The sequence below is a fragment of the Phocoena phocoena genome, chromosome X (assembly GCF_963924675.1).
Source record: "Phocoena phocoena chromosome X, mPhoPho1.1, whole genome shotgun sequence".
NCBI lineage: Eukaryota > Metazoa > Chordata > Mammalia > Artiodactyla > Phocoenidae > Phocoena > Phocoena phocoena.
Window position 1 is genome coordinate 33,514,136 of NC_089240.1, and position 12,286 is coordinate 33,526,421.

At 43.1% G+C, this 12,286-nt stretch overlaps 1 protein-coding gene across 2 annotated transcripts in view; it reads left to right on the forward strand.

The window, feature by feature from the left end:
• SYTL5 (synaptotagmin like 5) overlaps nt 1–12,286 on the forward strand; it is a 106,726-nt gene that overhangs the window by 85,482 nt on the left and 8,958 nt on the right. For both annotated transcript variants that reach the window (XM_065900822.1, XM_065900823.1), the window contains 3 exons: nt 3,184–3,362; nt 5,365–5,464; nt 7,073–7,234. In XM_065900822.1, the coding sequence (XP_065756894.1) occupies nt 3,184–3,362; nt 5,365–5,464; nt 7,073–7,234 (441 nt within the window). The remainder of the gene's footprint in view (nt 1–3,183; nt 3,363–5,364; nt 5,465–7,072; nt 7,235–12,286) is intronic.

The window sequence follows — 12,286 nt, forward strand, 5'->3', positions numbered from 1 at the left end:
TTGGCTTTATGTTGTCAACAAAAAAATTAATCAGTCGGTCTAAGAAAGAAATGGGAAATTTTATTGGAACCAAATTGGGGATTATAACCCAGAAACAGCATCTCCAAAAGCTCCAAGAACTGTTCCACCCTTGTGAACTCAAGGCACAGTTATATAAGTTTTTTGAGACAGAGGGCTGTACATTAAATGATGTATTATTGACAGTGTATACAATTCAGATCTAAGTGTCATCATGTCCCCTTACAAGAGCAAGAAGGAATGTTATCTTTTACTGAGTTTCTTATTGATGCTAGGAGAATGTTGCTTTCTGTCGTCGAGCAGTTATTTCTGCCAATGGGGGAGGTCTGGTCGATGCATAGTACAGATACACAATGTACAGTGTGGGGAGAGAGGAGGCCAAAGGGTAAAGAAGATTTTTTATGTTTAAATTTTCCTTATCTTGCCATAAAATATGAATTTTATGTCACAGTGTCTTGGCACTGCCAACAATTTCTGTGAGCCAGACTTTACTTACATGTAACGTGAGGGGGTTGAGGCTTATTCTTGAAGCCCTTGAAGCTCAATGCATGGTCCGTGGACCAGCAGTATTGTATCACCTGGGACAGAGACTGGAAAACGCTGTCAGCTCACAGAGCCCCTAGTGTCTCAGTGATAATTTCATAGCACTCCTAGGCCCAAAGTAATACCTGACTAGCCCATTTATTAAGTAGTTAGCTTGAAAAACAAATTTAATAAGTACTGGGATCCTAACAACTTAGTAGCCATTTGAAAAAATAATATACATAACTTGAAAGAAAAATAATATTTTTATTCCAGTCTTAAATAGCTCCCTGATGGGATGTGGGTGCCTGATGGGCACTACATGACTTGTCAGATCTTGGAATCTGATTGGGTAGCATCATTTTCATTTCCTGTTCCCCGTTGAGTTTTGTGCAGTACTTGCTTTTTGTCATAGCAACTGCCCCAAACTCAGCTTCACGTAGATAGGACTTCATTGAAAAGAATAAAGTGGAATTTAATGTTAATACTGTGAACCACTGTTCGTAGTTTGCATGGTGTCTGGTAGTTGTCGCTGTGTTTCCCTTGAAATTTGAAAATATCCTGCTTTGCCCCTGTGAGTTGGCTCCGCTGCTTTGGGATGCCGAGACACACAGTTTGGGAGCTGTGGACCTAGGAGTTTGTTAGAAAAGCAGAATCTCAGACCCCCCCCCGGGACTGAATAGATCAGAATCGTCATTTTAACGAGATCCCCAGGTGACCTATGTGCAGTTAAAAAAATATATATTTATTCATTTTGGCTGCATCGTGTCTTAGTTGTGGCAAGTGGGATCTTTAGCTGCAGCATGTGGACTCTTAGTTGTGGCACGCATGCGGGAATCTAGATCCCTGACTAGGGATCGAACCCAGGCCCCCTGCGTTGGGAGCATGGAGTCTTACCCACTGGGCCACCAGGGAAGTCCCGACCTATATGCAATTGAAGTTTGCAAAGCACTGCTCAAAGACACTTGCTATCATGAAAATTTTGATGTTTTGTTTTATGAATAAAAAAGATGAAGTAGGTCACTCACTGGCTTTCTTTAAGTTTTAATCTCCACATAATTATGGAATCCTTGGTTTGCCCTTGCCCTTGACTTAAGCTTGGAATAGATACTAGCCACATCACCCACTTCCTGTGTTTTGATCAGTCTCTACTCTGAGCAATTGGAGGAAGGTAATGACTTCTGTTTTATGTATAAACAAAAAAGTATAAAAAGTAGGAAGTCTAAACTCTCTTTGCACTCACCATAGTCCTTCCCAGTGGTTCACAGACAGGCTTTTGAAACTCCTGGGTCACTCCTGAAAGCCTTCCAGGTGGCCTTTTGTGACAGTCGTGTTGCTAAGACATAGAGTTTGTGCTGCTGGTACTACAGGATAATTTTGTTACATTTAATTTAAAATATGTCTCTTGCTATTAGTGTGTCATCAGAAACTTCATTCATTCTGGTACATTTGGATAGAGTTTCTTTTTACATTTTAATTTTATTTATTGGTTGCTGTGTTATTTTCTTCTTTAGTGTTCTGTTTTGTGGGTTGCTATTTTATAGATGTGTACAAAGCCATGGTCTTATTACTACCCATGTGGCTGTACGGCTGCTCAGGGGGGAGCCTGACAGCTATGGGCATGCGACGTTCTCCTGGCATGCCCTTGTTAAAGATGCAGTTTTGTTACTGAACCAAACTTGGGTCTGCTCGCCTGGGCACGGTAAAGGCAATCTGCTGACACCAGATCGTGGTGAAGGAAAGTACAGTGTAGATTGTAAAAGCACCAATATAAGGAGCGCACAGGTGGTTGGTGCTCTATAAACCCCAGAACTCCCCAAGGGGTTTCAGCAAAGCATTTTTAAAGGCCACGTGAGGGACGGGGGTTGCAGGGTATGTGATCAGCTTGTGCACAGTTCTCTGACTGGTTGATGGTGTGCGGTCTTTAGGCTCCAGAAGGTCTGGGGGCTACATGTTCATGGTCATCAAGTAGTTAATGTCTTCCAATTTGGTGGGAGTTTTAGCATCTGTAAAACAACTCAGGAAGTGTGCATCTGATACTTATCTGGGTGCTTCAGAGAGGAGCTATAGCAGAGGATATGGGGGCGGGTCTGTCCTGGGAAGGCCGCATAGGGTCTTGCTCGGTTAGAGTTCTGGCTTCCCAGAGACTGGTGGGGTACTCTAGGTAGATGTCAGAGAGAGAAGCTTGTGGCTTATGCTAGCACAGAAATAGGAAATGAGTTTTTCTTTGTCCTGGTCAATGCATTCTAGACCTTGGAGTAGATTGCCCTTGAGTCTACCAGTGAAAAAGGAGAATGCTGCAGGGATGAGGAAAAGAGATATGATGGGAAATGCCTCAATGACCCTGTACTCATTAGAAGCAGTGAATAAACACAGGGTATTCACTAACCCGAGAAGACAATAATGCTTCCCCTCTCAGCAAGTTTCCTGACTTCCTTACTAATGGTCCTAGCTCTTGTCCTTTTTCAGGCTTGGATTTTATACAATACCAGAAAGACAAGCGATTTTTGCTTTCTTCCTTTCACCCTAAACTTCCCTGCTCCTTATAGACAATGGGAACTGTAAGTGAATGAAGGGAGGTAACCTCTGTGAAGAGATCACTAGCATAACACTAGTTGCCTCTTTTCATCTTGTTTATTTCAGACCAGCCTGAACAGCATGATGAGTGTTTACAGTGAAACAGGAGACTATGGCAACGTGAAGGTCAGCGGGGAAATCCTTCTCCACATCAGCTACTGCTACAAAACTGGCGGGCTCTACATTTTTGTCAAGAATTGCAGAAATCTGGCCATAGGAGATGAAAAGAAACAGAGGACAGATGCGTAAGCATATACCATATTCCTTAGACTATTTCGGTCACTGCATATGTGAGTATGTGTGTTTGTCACATGTGTGTTTCTTTTTCAGAAGCGTCTTAGCATTCCTCTAGATTCAGAAGGTTGATCGTCACTTTCTTCCTGTGCCAAACTTCTAAATATTCTTTGATGTGCATGTATAATGGTTGCATTCGTGGTTACCTGATTTTTACTTTTTTATTTTACTTCTATTTTATTTTATTCTATTCTATTGTATTCTATTTTATTCTATTCTATTTTACTTTATTGTATTGTATTCTATTCTATTCCATTCCATTCCAGCACTGCACGGCTTGTGGGATCTCAGTTCCCCGACCTGGGATTGAACCTGGGCCACGGCAGTGAAAGCACCAAGTCCTAACCACTAGATGACCAGGGAACTCCAAGATTTTTAAAAAGCTATTACTCAGCGTGACTCAGGACTGACAGATTTGTAGTTCACACAGAGGCAGCTCTTTGAGATAGAAGGCTGACACATTGGCACACCCCAGGATGTGTAAGAGCATCCTGTTAATTTTTGTTCTGGGAAACACTCCAGAGAAAATTACCAAGCTGTTCACCCAATTGAACAACTTGAGAGGGCAATTTTGAAGCTCTCAGGATTTTAGGGACGAGCCGGGGAGGGCAGGGATGAGTATAGCACATTGGAAAGAAGCTAGATACAAAGATATGCCATGCCTTCCCAGGACCACTGCCAGGTTTGATGATTCACTAGGAGGACTCACAGGTCTCCACACATAATCAGCAAAGGGGAAAAGGCATACGTGGCAAAGTTCTAAAGAATCCAGGCTTAAGCTTCCAAGTATCCTTTCCCAGTGGAGTCACATGGGATGTGCTTAAGTCCTCCAGCAACGAATTGTGGCAACACACGTGAAGTGTTGTCTACCAGGGAAGCTCGTTGAGAGACAACTGGGCATATAACAACAAATTCCCAGTCTCCCAGAAGGAAAGCAGGGGTTCAGCAGAAGCCATATTATTTCCACAAATATTTTAGTCACAGTGAGCCACTTATATCTGTTCTGGGAATGATGAGAATCCTCCTGAAATCCAGGTTCCCACATGCCAGCCAAGAGCCGAACTTAGAAGCAGGCATTTCTAAGGAGAGCAGTCTCAGACCTGCTGTTCACCTTTTCTCTACATAAAGATGACCTAGGTTCAGTAAACAACTCAGCAAAGCTGTCTCCAAATTAGACAAACAGATGGATTCTGAGTACAGATTGGTCCACTTACCTCCTCAGCTAAATATCAGAGAGCTTCAGGACCAATACCATCATTTAGACTAGCATGGAAAGGGATCATCTAAAGCCCATCCTGAAGATGTGCTTCAGGACTCTGGTAGCATCCTTTACATTTCAATCTTGTACGTTTCTGAGTCTGCCATGATGCTTCGCTCCAAGAGACTCCTGGGACCGCTCAAGGCAAGGTATTGGGTGGAATTGCGGTTGTGATTTCAGGTTGTTATTTTTCATTTCCTCTTTGCACCATTTTTCTTCATCCATCCATGGCCATTGACTCCACCCATCAGAAGTCCTGACATCTGAGTGGAGAGGAAAATAACCCCATATTTTGTGAGACCATTGGTCATAATAATAGATTACATTTATTGAGTAGTATAATATGTTAGCTTCTTGTATGTCTCAGCTAATTTTATCTTCACGATGCCATACGTAAGCTCTTGAGTTCACCGAAACCAGTGAGGCCTGGAGTGATTCAAACCCAGCTGGCTTGACTCCAGAGCCCACACCCTTTACCACTCGACTTTACTGCTTCTCTCTTATTGAAGGTCCAGAGTTACATTTCAAGGTGTCCTGTTATGTAGACAACATTCCCTTTGGTTCTGTCTCTTATACTCACTAGCCTATTCCCTTTGCCTCTTTTATTCACTGATGTCCCCGAGCATTTCTTGCAAAGTAGATGTTTCCCAAGAATTATTTTCACTTCTTGATTTTTTTTTTTTTACCATCTACAGTTATGTCAAGTCATACCTTCTTCCTGACAAGTCTAGAAATAATAAGCGCAAGACCAGAATCAGAACAGGCACCAATCCAGAATTCAATGAAACACTAAAGGTAAATAAATATTCTCTCAGAGTAACTTTAGTGATACAGTTTACAGCCTCACTGAAACTACAGAGGATTTGCATGTCAAGGCTTATATGTATTTTAGCAAAGTAGAATTTGAATCAATTAGTGTGATACCCTTGGCTTTCTGTTTCTGGAAAAGAAAAATGTAAACCACTCTTAATCTGTTTTTTCTCTGGTGCTCCTGAAATTGCACCTTAAGTAGAGACAATCCAGGAAAATTACATCTGACCTGATACATCCTGTCAGAAAGTATGTTTCACCCTTGGGAAAACTGTGTTTTTTCTAGTTTCCCCTGAAAGAAGTTTGTCACAGTTTTGACAGTAACATAGCAGGTCTGTACCCAATCACTGTTCTGCTAACACAGCGTGAAGATGTGCTGTTTCTTGTAAGGGTTTTGGAATCTGGCTAAATTTAAGCATGTGGTTAGTGAACAGTGGAGATGCAGGGCCGGATTCCAGAACTCTCAGAGACAGTGGCCCAGATAAGAGATGACCCAGGCCCCAATTCTAGAGAAATGACTTTTCCCTATAGGCTTCCACGTAACCTCTTCTCTCACCCTGGACCAATCTAGCCTGGTAAGAAAGATCCAGGGAGATGGGGATGTAGACGTTATTGCCAGTCGCAGAGTAATTTATGGATCTTGTGCCCAGAATGATGGAGTCAGAGTCCACCATAGGAGGAAGTTGGTGAGTTGGGACATGTGTCAGCGGGGTCATATGTGAAAGCAGGAACCAATATCAAAACAGATCAAAGTGAAAATGAATGAATATAGGCAGAGGGTGAATCCAGCAGCCATGACAAGATAGCAAAGATGAGCCCAAGCAGAAGAGAAAAACAGAGTGACATGGCAGATCCAGGAAGCAGGGGGAGCCCAGGTTAATCATGCCAGGAACAGCAAGGATGGGTGTAGACGCAAATCCGAGATCAGGAGTCAGTCAGTCTGAAGCGTGTCCCAGGTGGTCATTTGCTTAGGATAACCAGGAGGTTTTGAGGGTGTATGGGCTTGTGGCCCTGGATAACGTTCTGCTGGAAAAGGCAAAACCACGCCAACAATATTTCCTTTCTGCTCAACCTACGTATATATCGATTCATCCCTGCACTTAGGCTGAACTTTATGGTTTGGCATTTGCAAGTTTCTCACTGTCAATACTATCCTGGATTTGGGGCTTCTTGTTATAACTAAAATAAGACAGATAAATTAGAGCATTGATATATTAAACATTGTGCTTACAAAGTAGTTGTTGACAAAATAATTAGGCAAATGAAAAGCAGGTAAAACTGAAAAGGGGACAAGCTTCATCACCTGACACTTTTTATACAATATCTGAAATTTATCGACTCCCCCCCCCCCCCCCCCGCAAACAGCCTGTTGATATATGGTTCCGTGCTAAGGCTCACACAAAATGATTTTATGGAATAGAACCTCGGGTGTAGCAGAAACGAAGGAAAATGAAGATTTTTTTCTCTTGGGTTTGTTTTGTTCATATTACTAGTGTATTTGATCTGAAAGCTGGTGGTAGTAAATCTCAACCTGTCCTAGAAGTGGGCAGAGCCCTCCTTATGGAGTGTGATGTTGTAAATCTGATTTTGCAGTATACCATCAGCCATACCCAGCTGGAAACGAGAACTCTGCAGCTCTCAGTCTGGCATTACGATCGATTTGGACGGAACAGCTTCCTTGGGGAGGTGGAGATTCCTTTTGACTCATGGAACTTTGAAAATCCAAGTGATGAGTGCTTTGTGCTTCAGCCCAAGGTAGGAAATGCTTCCAGATGAGTCAAACAGTTATACAAGTAATGAGCAAAACTGATGTCACAGGCCTAAAGAATCTGGAGACTTCCAGTTGTCAAGTGATAATCTGGAAAGGTTAGTACAGCTAATTTTGGAATAATAAATGTAAATCCATTCTTTTGGAAATCCTTCTTCTTCGATACAGACTGTCTGTAAAATCAAGCCCCATAATCATATATCATATTAATTTGATCTACTAAAAATATAGTCGTCATTCGAAGGTTGCCATGGATAAACAAAAGAATCCATTATATGATCCTATTAGAAAGAGAAAGCGTTCATTTTCACATAGACAAAAACAGCTCCATAGAGCACGATCAGTCTCAGAACATTCTGTCTCTTCCTCATTCTCCACAATTCAGACATGAACAGGTGTGCTCTTGCCTTAGCTCACATGAGGAAGTGACCAGCAGCTAAAGTATCTGGTTTCCTACATTCCTACTTTTGAGATTCAGAACCCAGGTCTTGAGTTATAGTCAGAAAAAGAAATCTCAGAGCTGGTTCTAGAAATTAAATGCTACTATAGTATGTTCTAAACTAAACCAACAGTACCTGGATTCACTCTGTGCAATCGATATCTCTACATTTACAGTAATTTTTGAAGTCAAACGTGAGGTGGAAAAAAGGTCACATTTACGTAACGAAAGATTGTTCTTTATAGAGAGAAGGGCAAAAAGAACATGATGGTAAAGATAGTGGATGCGGATCAGACTTCCTGGGTTCAATCCTGGCTTCACGACTCTGTGTAACCTTGGGCAGGTTACTTAACTTCCCAGGCCTTGGTATTCTCACTGGTGATAAAAGAATTGGACGTCAGTTATAGGGATGCTGTGAGGCTTGATGAAGCCTGCTACGTGATGCTTTCAGTATTGTGTCAGGCACATTATAAACTTCTCACTAAATGCTAGGTAGTATTTATGTTACATTGGAGTCCTTATATTGCAATTAACAGAAACCCCAGCTCATACTACTCAAAAAATAAAAGGAAATTATGGGCCAGTGATAATCAAGCATGGCTTGATCCAGATACTCAGATCTTAGCAAGGCCCTGGAGTCTCTTGGTCTCTCTTCTCTGTGTTAGCTTCATTTGCAGACTTCATGCAGTGTGGGCCTCCCTCACTAGCTCCAGGTCTGCTTCTCTTGGACACCATAACAGCTGCAAACCTCTCATCCTTGCCTCACACTGTCCAGGAGAGGAGAGAGTTCCTCCTCCTCCAATAGTCCAGCCAATGCCCTGGCCCTGGTTCCTAATTCTCATTACATTATTTGCCCATCCTGAGCCAGTCATTCTGGCTAGGGAGGTGAGCTACATTGAGTGAGTGGCTTGAGACAATCAGAACATAACTCTGGTCTTGAAGGTGGTATTGCCCCAAAAGAAATCCTGGTACAGTAGTACTAAAAAAAAAAAAAAAAAATGGTGAGTGGATGCTAGACAGCAAAAAACAAGTGACCATCATCAGTAGCAACATCGTTTATGTCTCATGGTTACAACCATCAGTGTGGGGTTAGCATAGTTACCCCCATTTTATAGAAGGAGACTGAGACTCAGGATTTAAATACAATATTCTAGTGGATTTTATAAGTGTTGACCTTAAACTTGGTGTAAATAACTCATGGAAAATCTTTAGGAGGTTTAATTGGGCTATGGGTAAAATGGACAATGAAATAGAAATCCTCAAACAGGAAATACCCTCATTCCCATGACTAACGTAAATGTGGTAGAGATAGGAAGTGCAGTGTTAACAAGTCCATGATAGCATAACGTTTCTCTGACATTAAATACGAGAAATATTTGGTCATTACAGTACTAAGTTTCTTGGAATTGAATGAAAAGCCTCAACATAAAGGATAGCAATTAATCTGACTTAACAGTCTCCTGTCTCATGCTTCCTTTTGTGTAATGGGTGAGCATCAAAGAATCATAGAAAATGTCCAACATATCATATGATGCGTGACACTGATGAAGGACAAGTAACATGTATCTTAGTCAATGAGGTTAATTTGTCTGTCAGAAATATAACACGAAAGCACAGAGGGGCTCTTTGGAAACCAGCTTGGAGGGTTTCCAGTCAGTTTCTTGGAAATGGTTGGAGAATTTGCCCTGAGATGATATCAAAGCTCTCCCAGGCCTCTCCCAAGCATCCTCTGTGCTTAGGGGTCAACAACTTTCCATGGTAATCACCTTCACATTGACACTGAGTGGTTTGACTTTCTATCATAAGGGAGAAGCATCTCTCTGAGGCTGCTCAAGGTGGAAACATCCTGATGGTGTTTAATGGCCCTGGAACTCCTTTGGTCCTCTGCCGGAGGCTCTCTTTAGAAGTCTGTCCTCAGGCTATTGTAAATTTTTCCCACGTAGGCAGAGAGCCAGAAATTCCTGGGAGCGTATGTACCCCCTGCCACAAGGCAACCCTTAGCCAATAACTGATAGATGGGGGAGTTGGAAAGCTCAGTTCCATTACTGAGAGTGGGAAAAGCTCTGAGGCGTTGTACTCCAGAGCTCTCCTGCTGGATCTAGCTGTACCTTTGCCTGGCTTCCTCCTCTTCCCCAGCCTATTTCCCCAACCCCTTCACTGGCCTGTCCTGGGAGCACTTGCTTAATAAGTCACTTGCATAAGAATCCTCACCTCAGGGTTGGCTTCTGGGGAATGCAACTGAAGTTGGTGTCTCTAATCCCTGTCATCTTTTTCCACCAAGCTCCCTCTGACACATACAGAGGAAAGGCTGCGGATTATTCCGACTTGCTTAGATACCATGCCTTCCGAAACCAGGGAGGCAGGATACCAAAACATGCTCTGGACGCCGCCTCCTGCTTCGTGAGTGGCTCATCCTCGGGCTGAGCTGGGCTCCCTCTGGTTGATTACCAGCTGACTCTGAGAACTGTCATTTCGTTCTCCGTCTGCCCCTCAGTCATTTCAGTGCAGGAGTCACTTCATCAGCTGCAGCTAGAGCATGGGCAGCCTTGGAGACTTGATGCTTCTTGTAGATTATCCAGCTGAGGGGCTGAAGTGTGAGCTACAGGGACCAATTTTCCTTAGTAATAGACGATCGGAATTAATAGTCTTTAAACATTCAGAAATACTGACATCCTTTGGCAGTGGGAAGACTGGAAAGACACAGTGCCTTATTGCTTATCGACTCTGTGTTGGTGAAAAGTCCCTGGACACCTTCCTTTGTTTTTTTTGTTTTTTGTTTTTTGTTTTTGCGGTATGTGGGCCTCCCACTGCTGTGGCCTCTCCCATTGCGGAGCACAGGCTCCGGACGCGCAGGCTCAGCGGCCATGGCTCACGCGCGCAGCCGCTCTGCGGCATGTGGGATCTTCCCGGACCAGGGCATGAACCCGTGTCGCCTGCATCGGCAGGCGGACTCCCAAACACTGCACCACCAGGGAAGCCCCTTCCTTTGTTTTTGCTGGGTCTTACAACCCATATGGAGGCCAATGCAGACGGAGAAAGAACTCAAGATGCCAGATGTACTTACTATAAAGTAGTTTCACAGTATAACTCCCATTTACTGCATGACGTGGGACTGTTTATTAGCTATAACTCGCTATCTTACCGGAAGGCATGTTAGGTAGTTAGACAAGAAGAGTTTGTCAGTATAAATTGCCTTTCGAGTGTTCCCAGAAGGTGTGATTATATAAAGGATCTTTGAAAGTCAACAGCAAGCTTAAGTGGTTTTCCAAGGAAATCTTCGCCATCCCACCTTCAGGCAGAGTCAGTGTAATATAAGGTCCCGTGAAATGATTGCCTAGCTAAAGGGCTCTCTCTTTATGTGGCAGTTTGAGCAGACTTATGTCCATGATATATGACCCCACCTTAGACCTGTAAGCGTCTGAGTGGAAACTCTGCTTCCTACTCTGATGGAAAGTGGATCTCTATCTCTTCAAAAAGCCTTCTGGAGCAGGGGAAGATGTCAGTGCTTACCTATATCCCCATTTTCATGCATACATGGCTCCCCATGGCCATGTATGGCTCCTGCCAGCCAACACCTACCAATCTTTGTAGGAGAGGCGTCCTCAGGCTGCTGGAGTGGGCTTGGAATGTGGGCTCCCCCCACCCCCCTTCGTATGTCATCATCTCTCCCATCCTTTAAGGACCAGACACGGGCCCCCTCTTCACCCCATTCTGGATTATTCTCTTCCCACGGTAGTTTCTTTGTACTTGTATTGGGAACAACTGTCATCATTTGTCTGGCGTTGAGCTTGCTGTGTGGTAGAAGCCCTCTTCTCCCAGCAATCAGGACCAATAATAGTAGGTCAGTTCATGGACTAAGTCACAGAAGTCAAACACATACCCGCTCCCCCAGTGCATTTCTTAATCATGTACTTTAACTTAAAACAAATACATGTGCATTCATTTTCAGGTCTTCTAATATAGGGGCACTTTGTTTTGTTTGAGTATGGTTTCAGTGATTGCAATTCTGTCATATGCTCCTGGCATAAATTCTGACCCTAATGTATCCTAATCGACAGTTGCTAGTTTGCGTTTCTCTAAAGTGAAACAAAGACTTAAGAGTACTTTCAGAGTCAACCAAGTGCAAAAACCTTTCTAAACATTCACCATCTTGTTCCTAATCTTTTACAGCTTGGAGCCCAAATATAATCCAATAGCAAATTTATTTTCAAATCTTTAGTTCTGATGAGTCGGTCAACCTAATTTTTATAGTAGCAGCTGTCTTTTGGGACTCTTCAATTTGTGACATTCAGTTATATAATTACAGCCACAAATAGGCCTGGCATGGAGCTTCGGGGACGAATGCAGCTGACTTAAGCATGCACTTCAGCTGATGGGAGCGGGCACGCACGGTCTTTGTAGAGGATTCTGCTCTTCGCTGGGAATGGAGAGCATTCGGGCAGATGAACAGAGCTTCTGTTGAATATATATCTCCTGGATAGAATGAAAATTCATTGAAAGCCGGGTCTCTCTCCGTGTCCCCGCAGCACTTAGCAAAATGCCTTAAAATCATTACCACAAGAAGCCATTCCATACATGTTGGTAGAATTGAATAAACTGT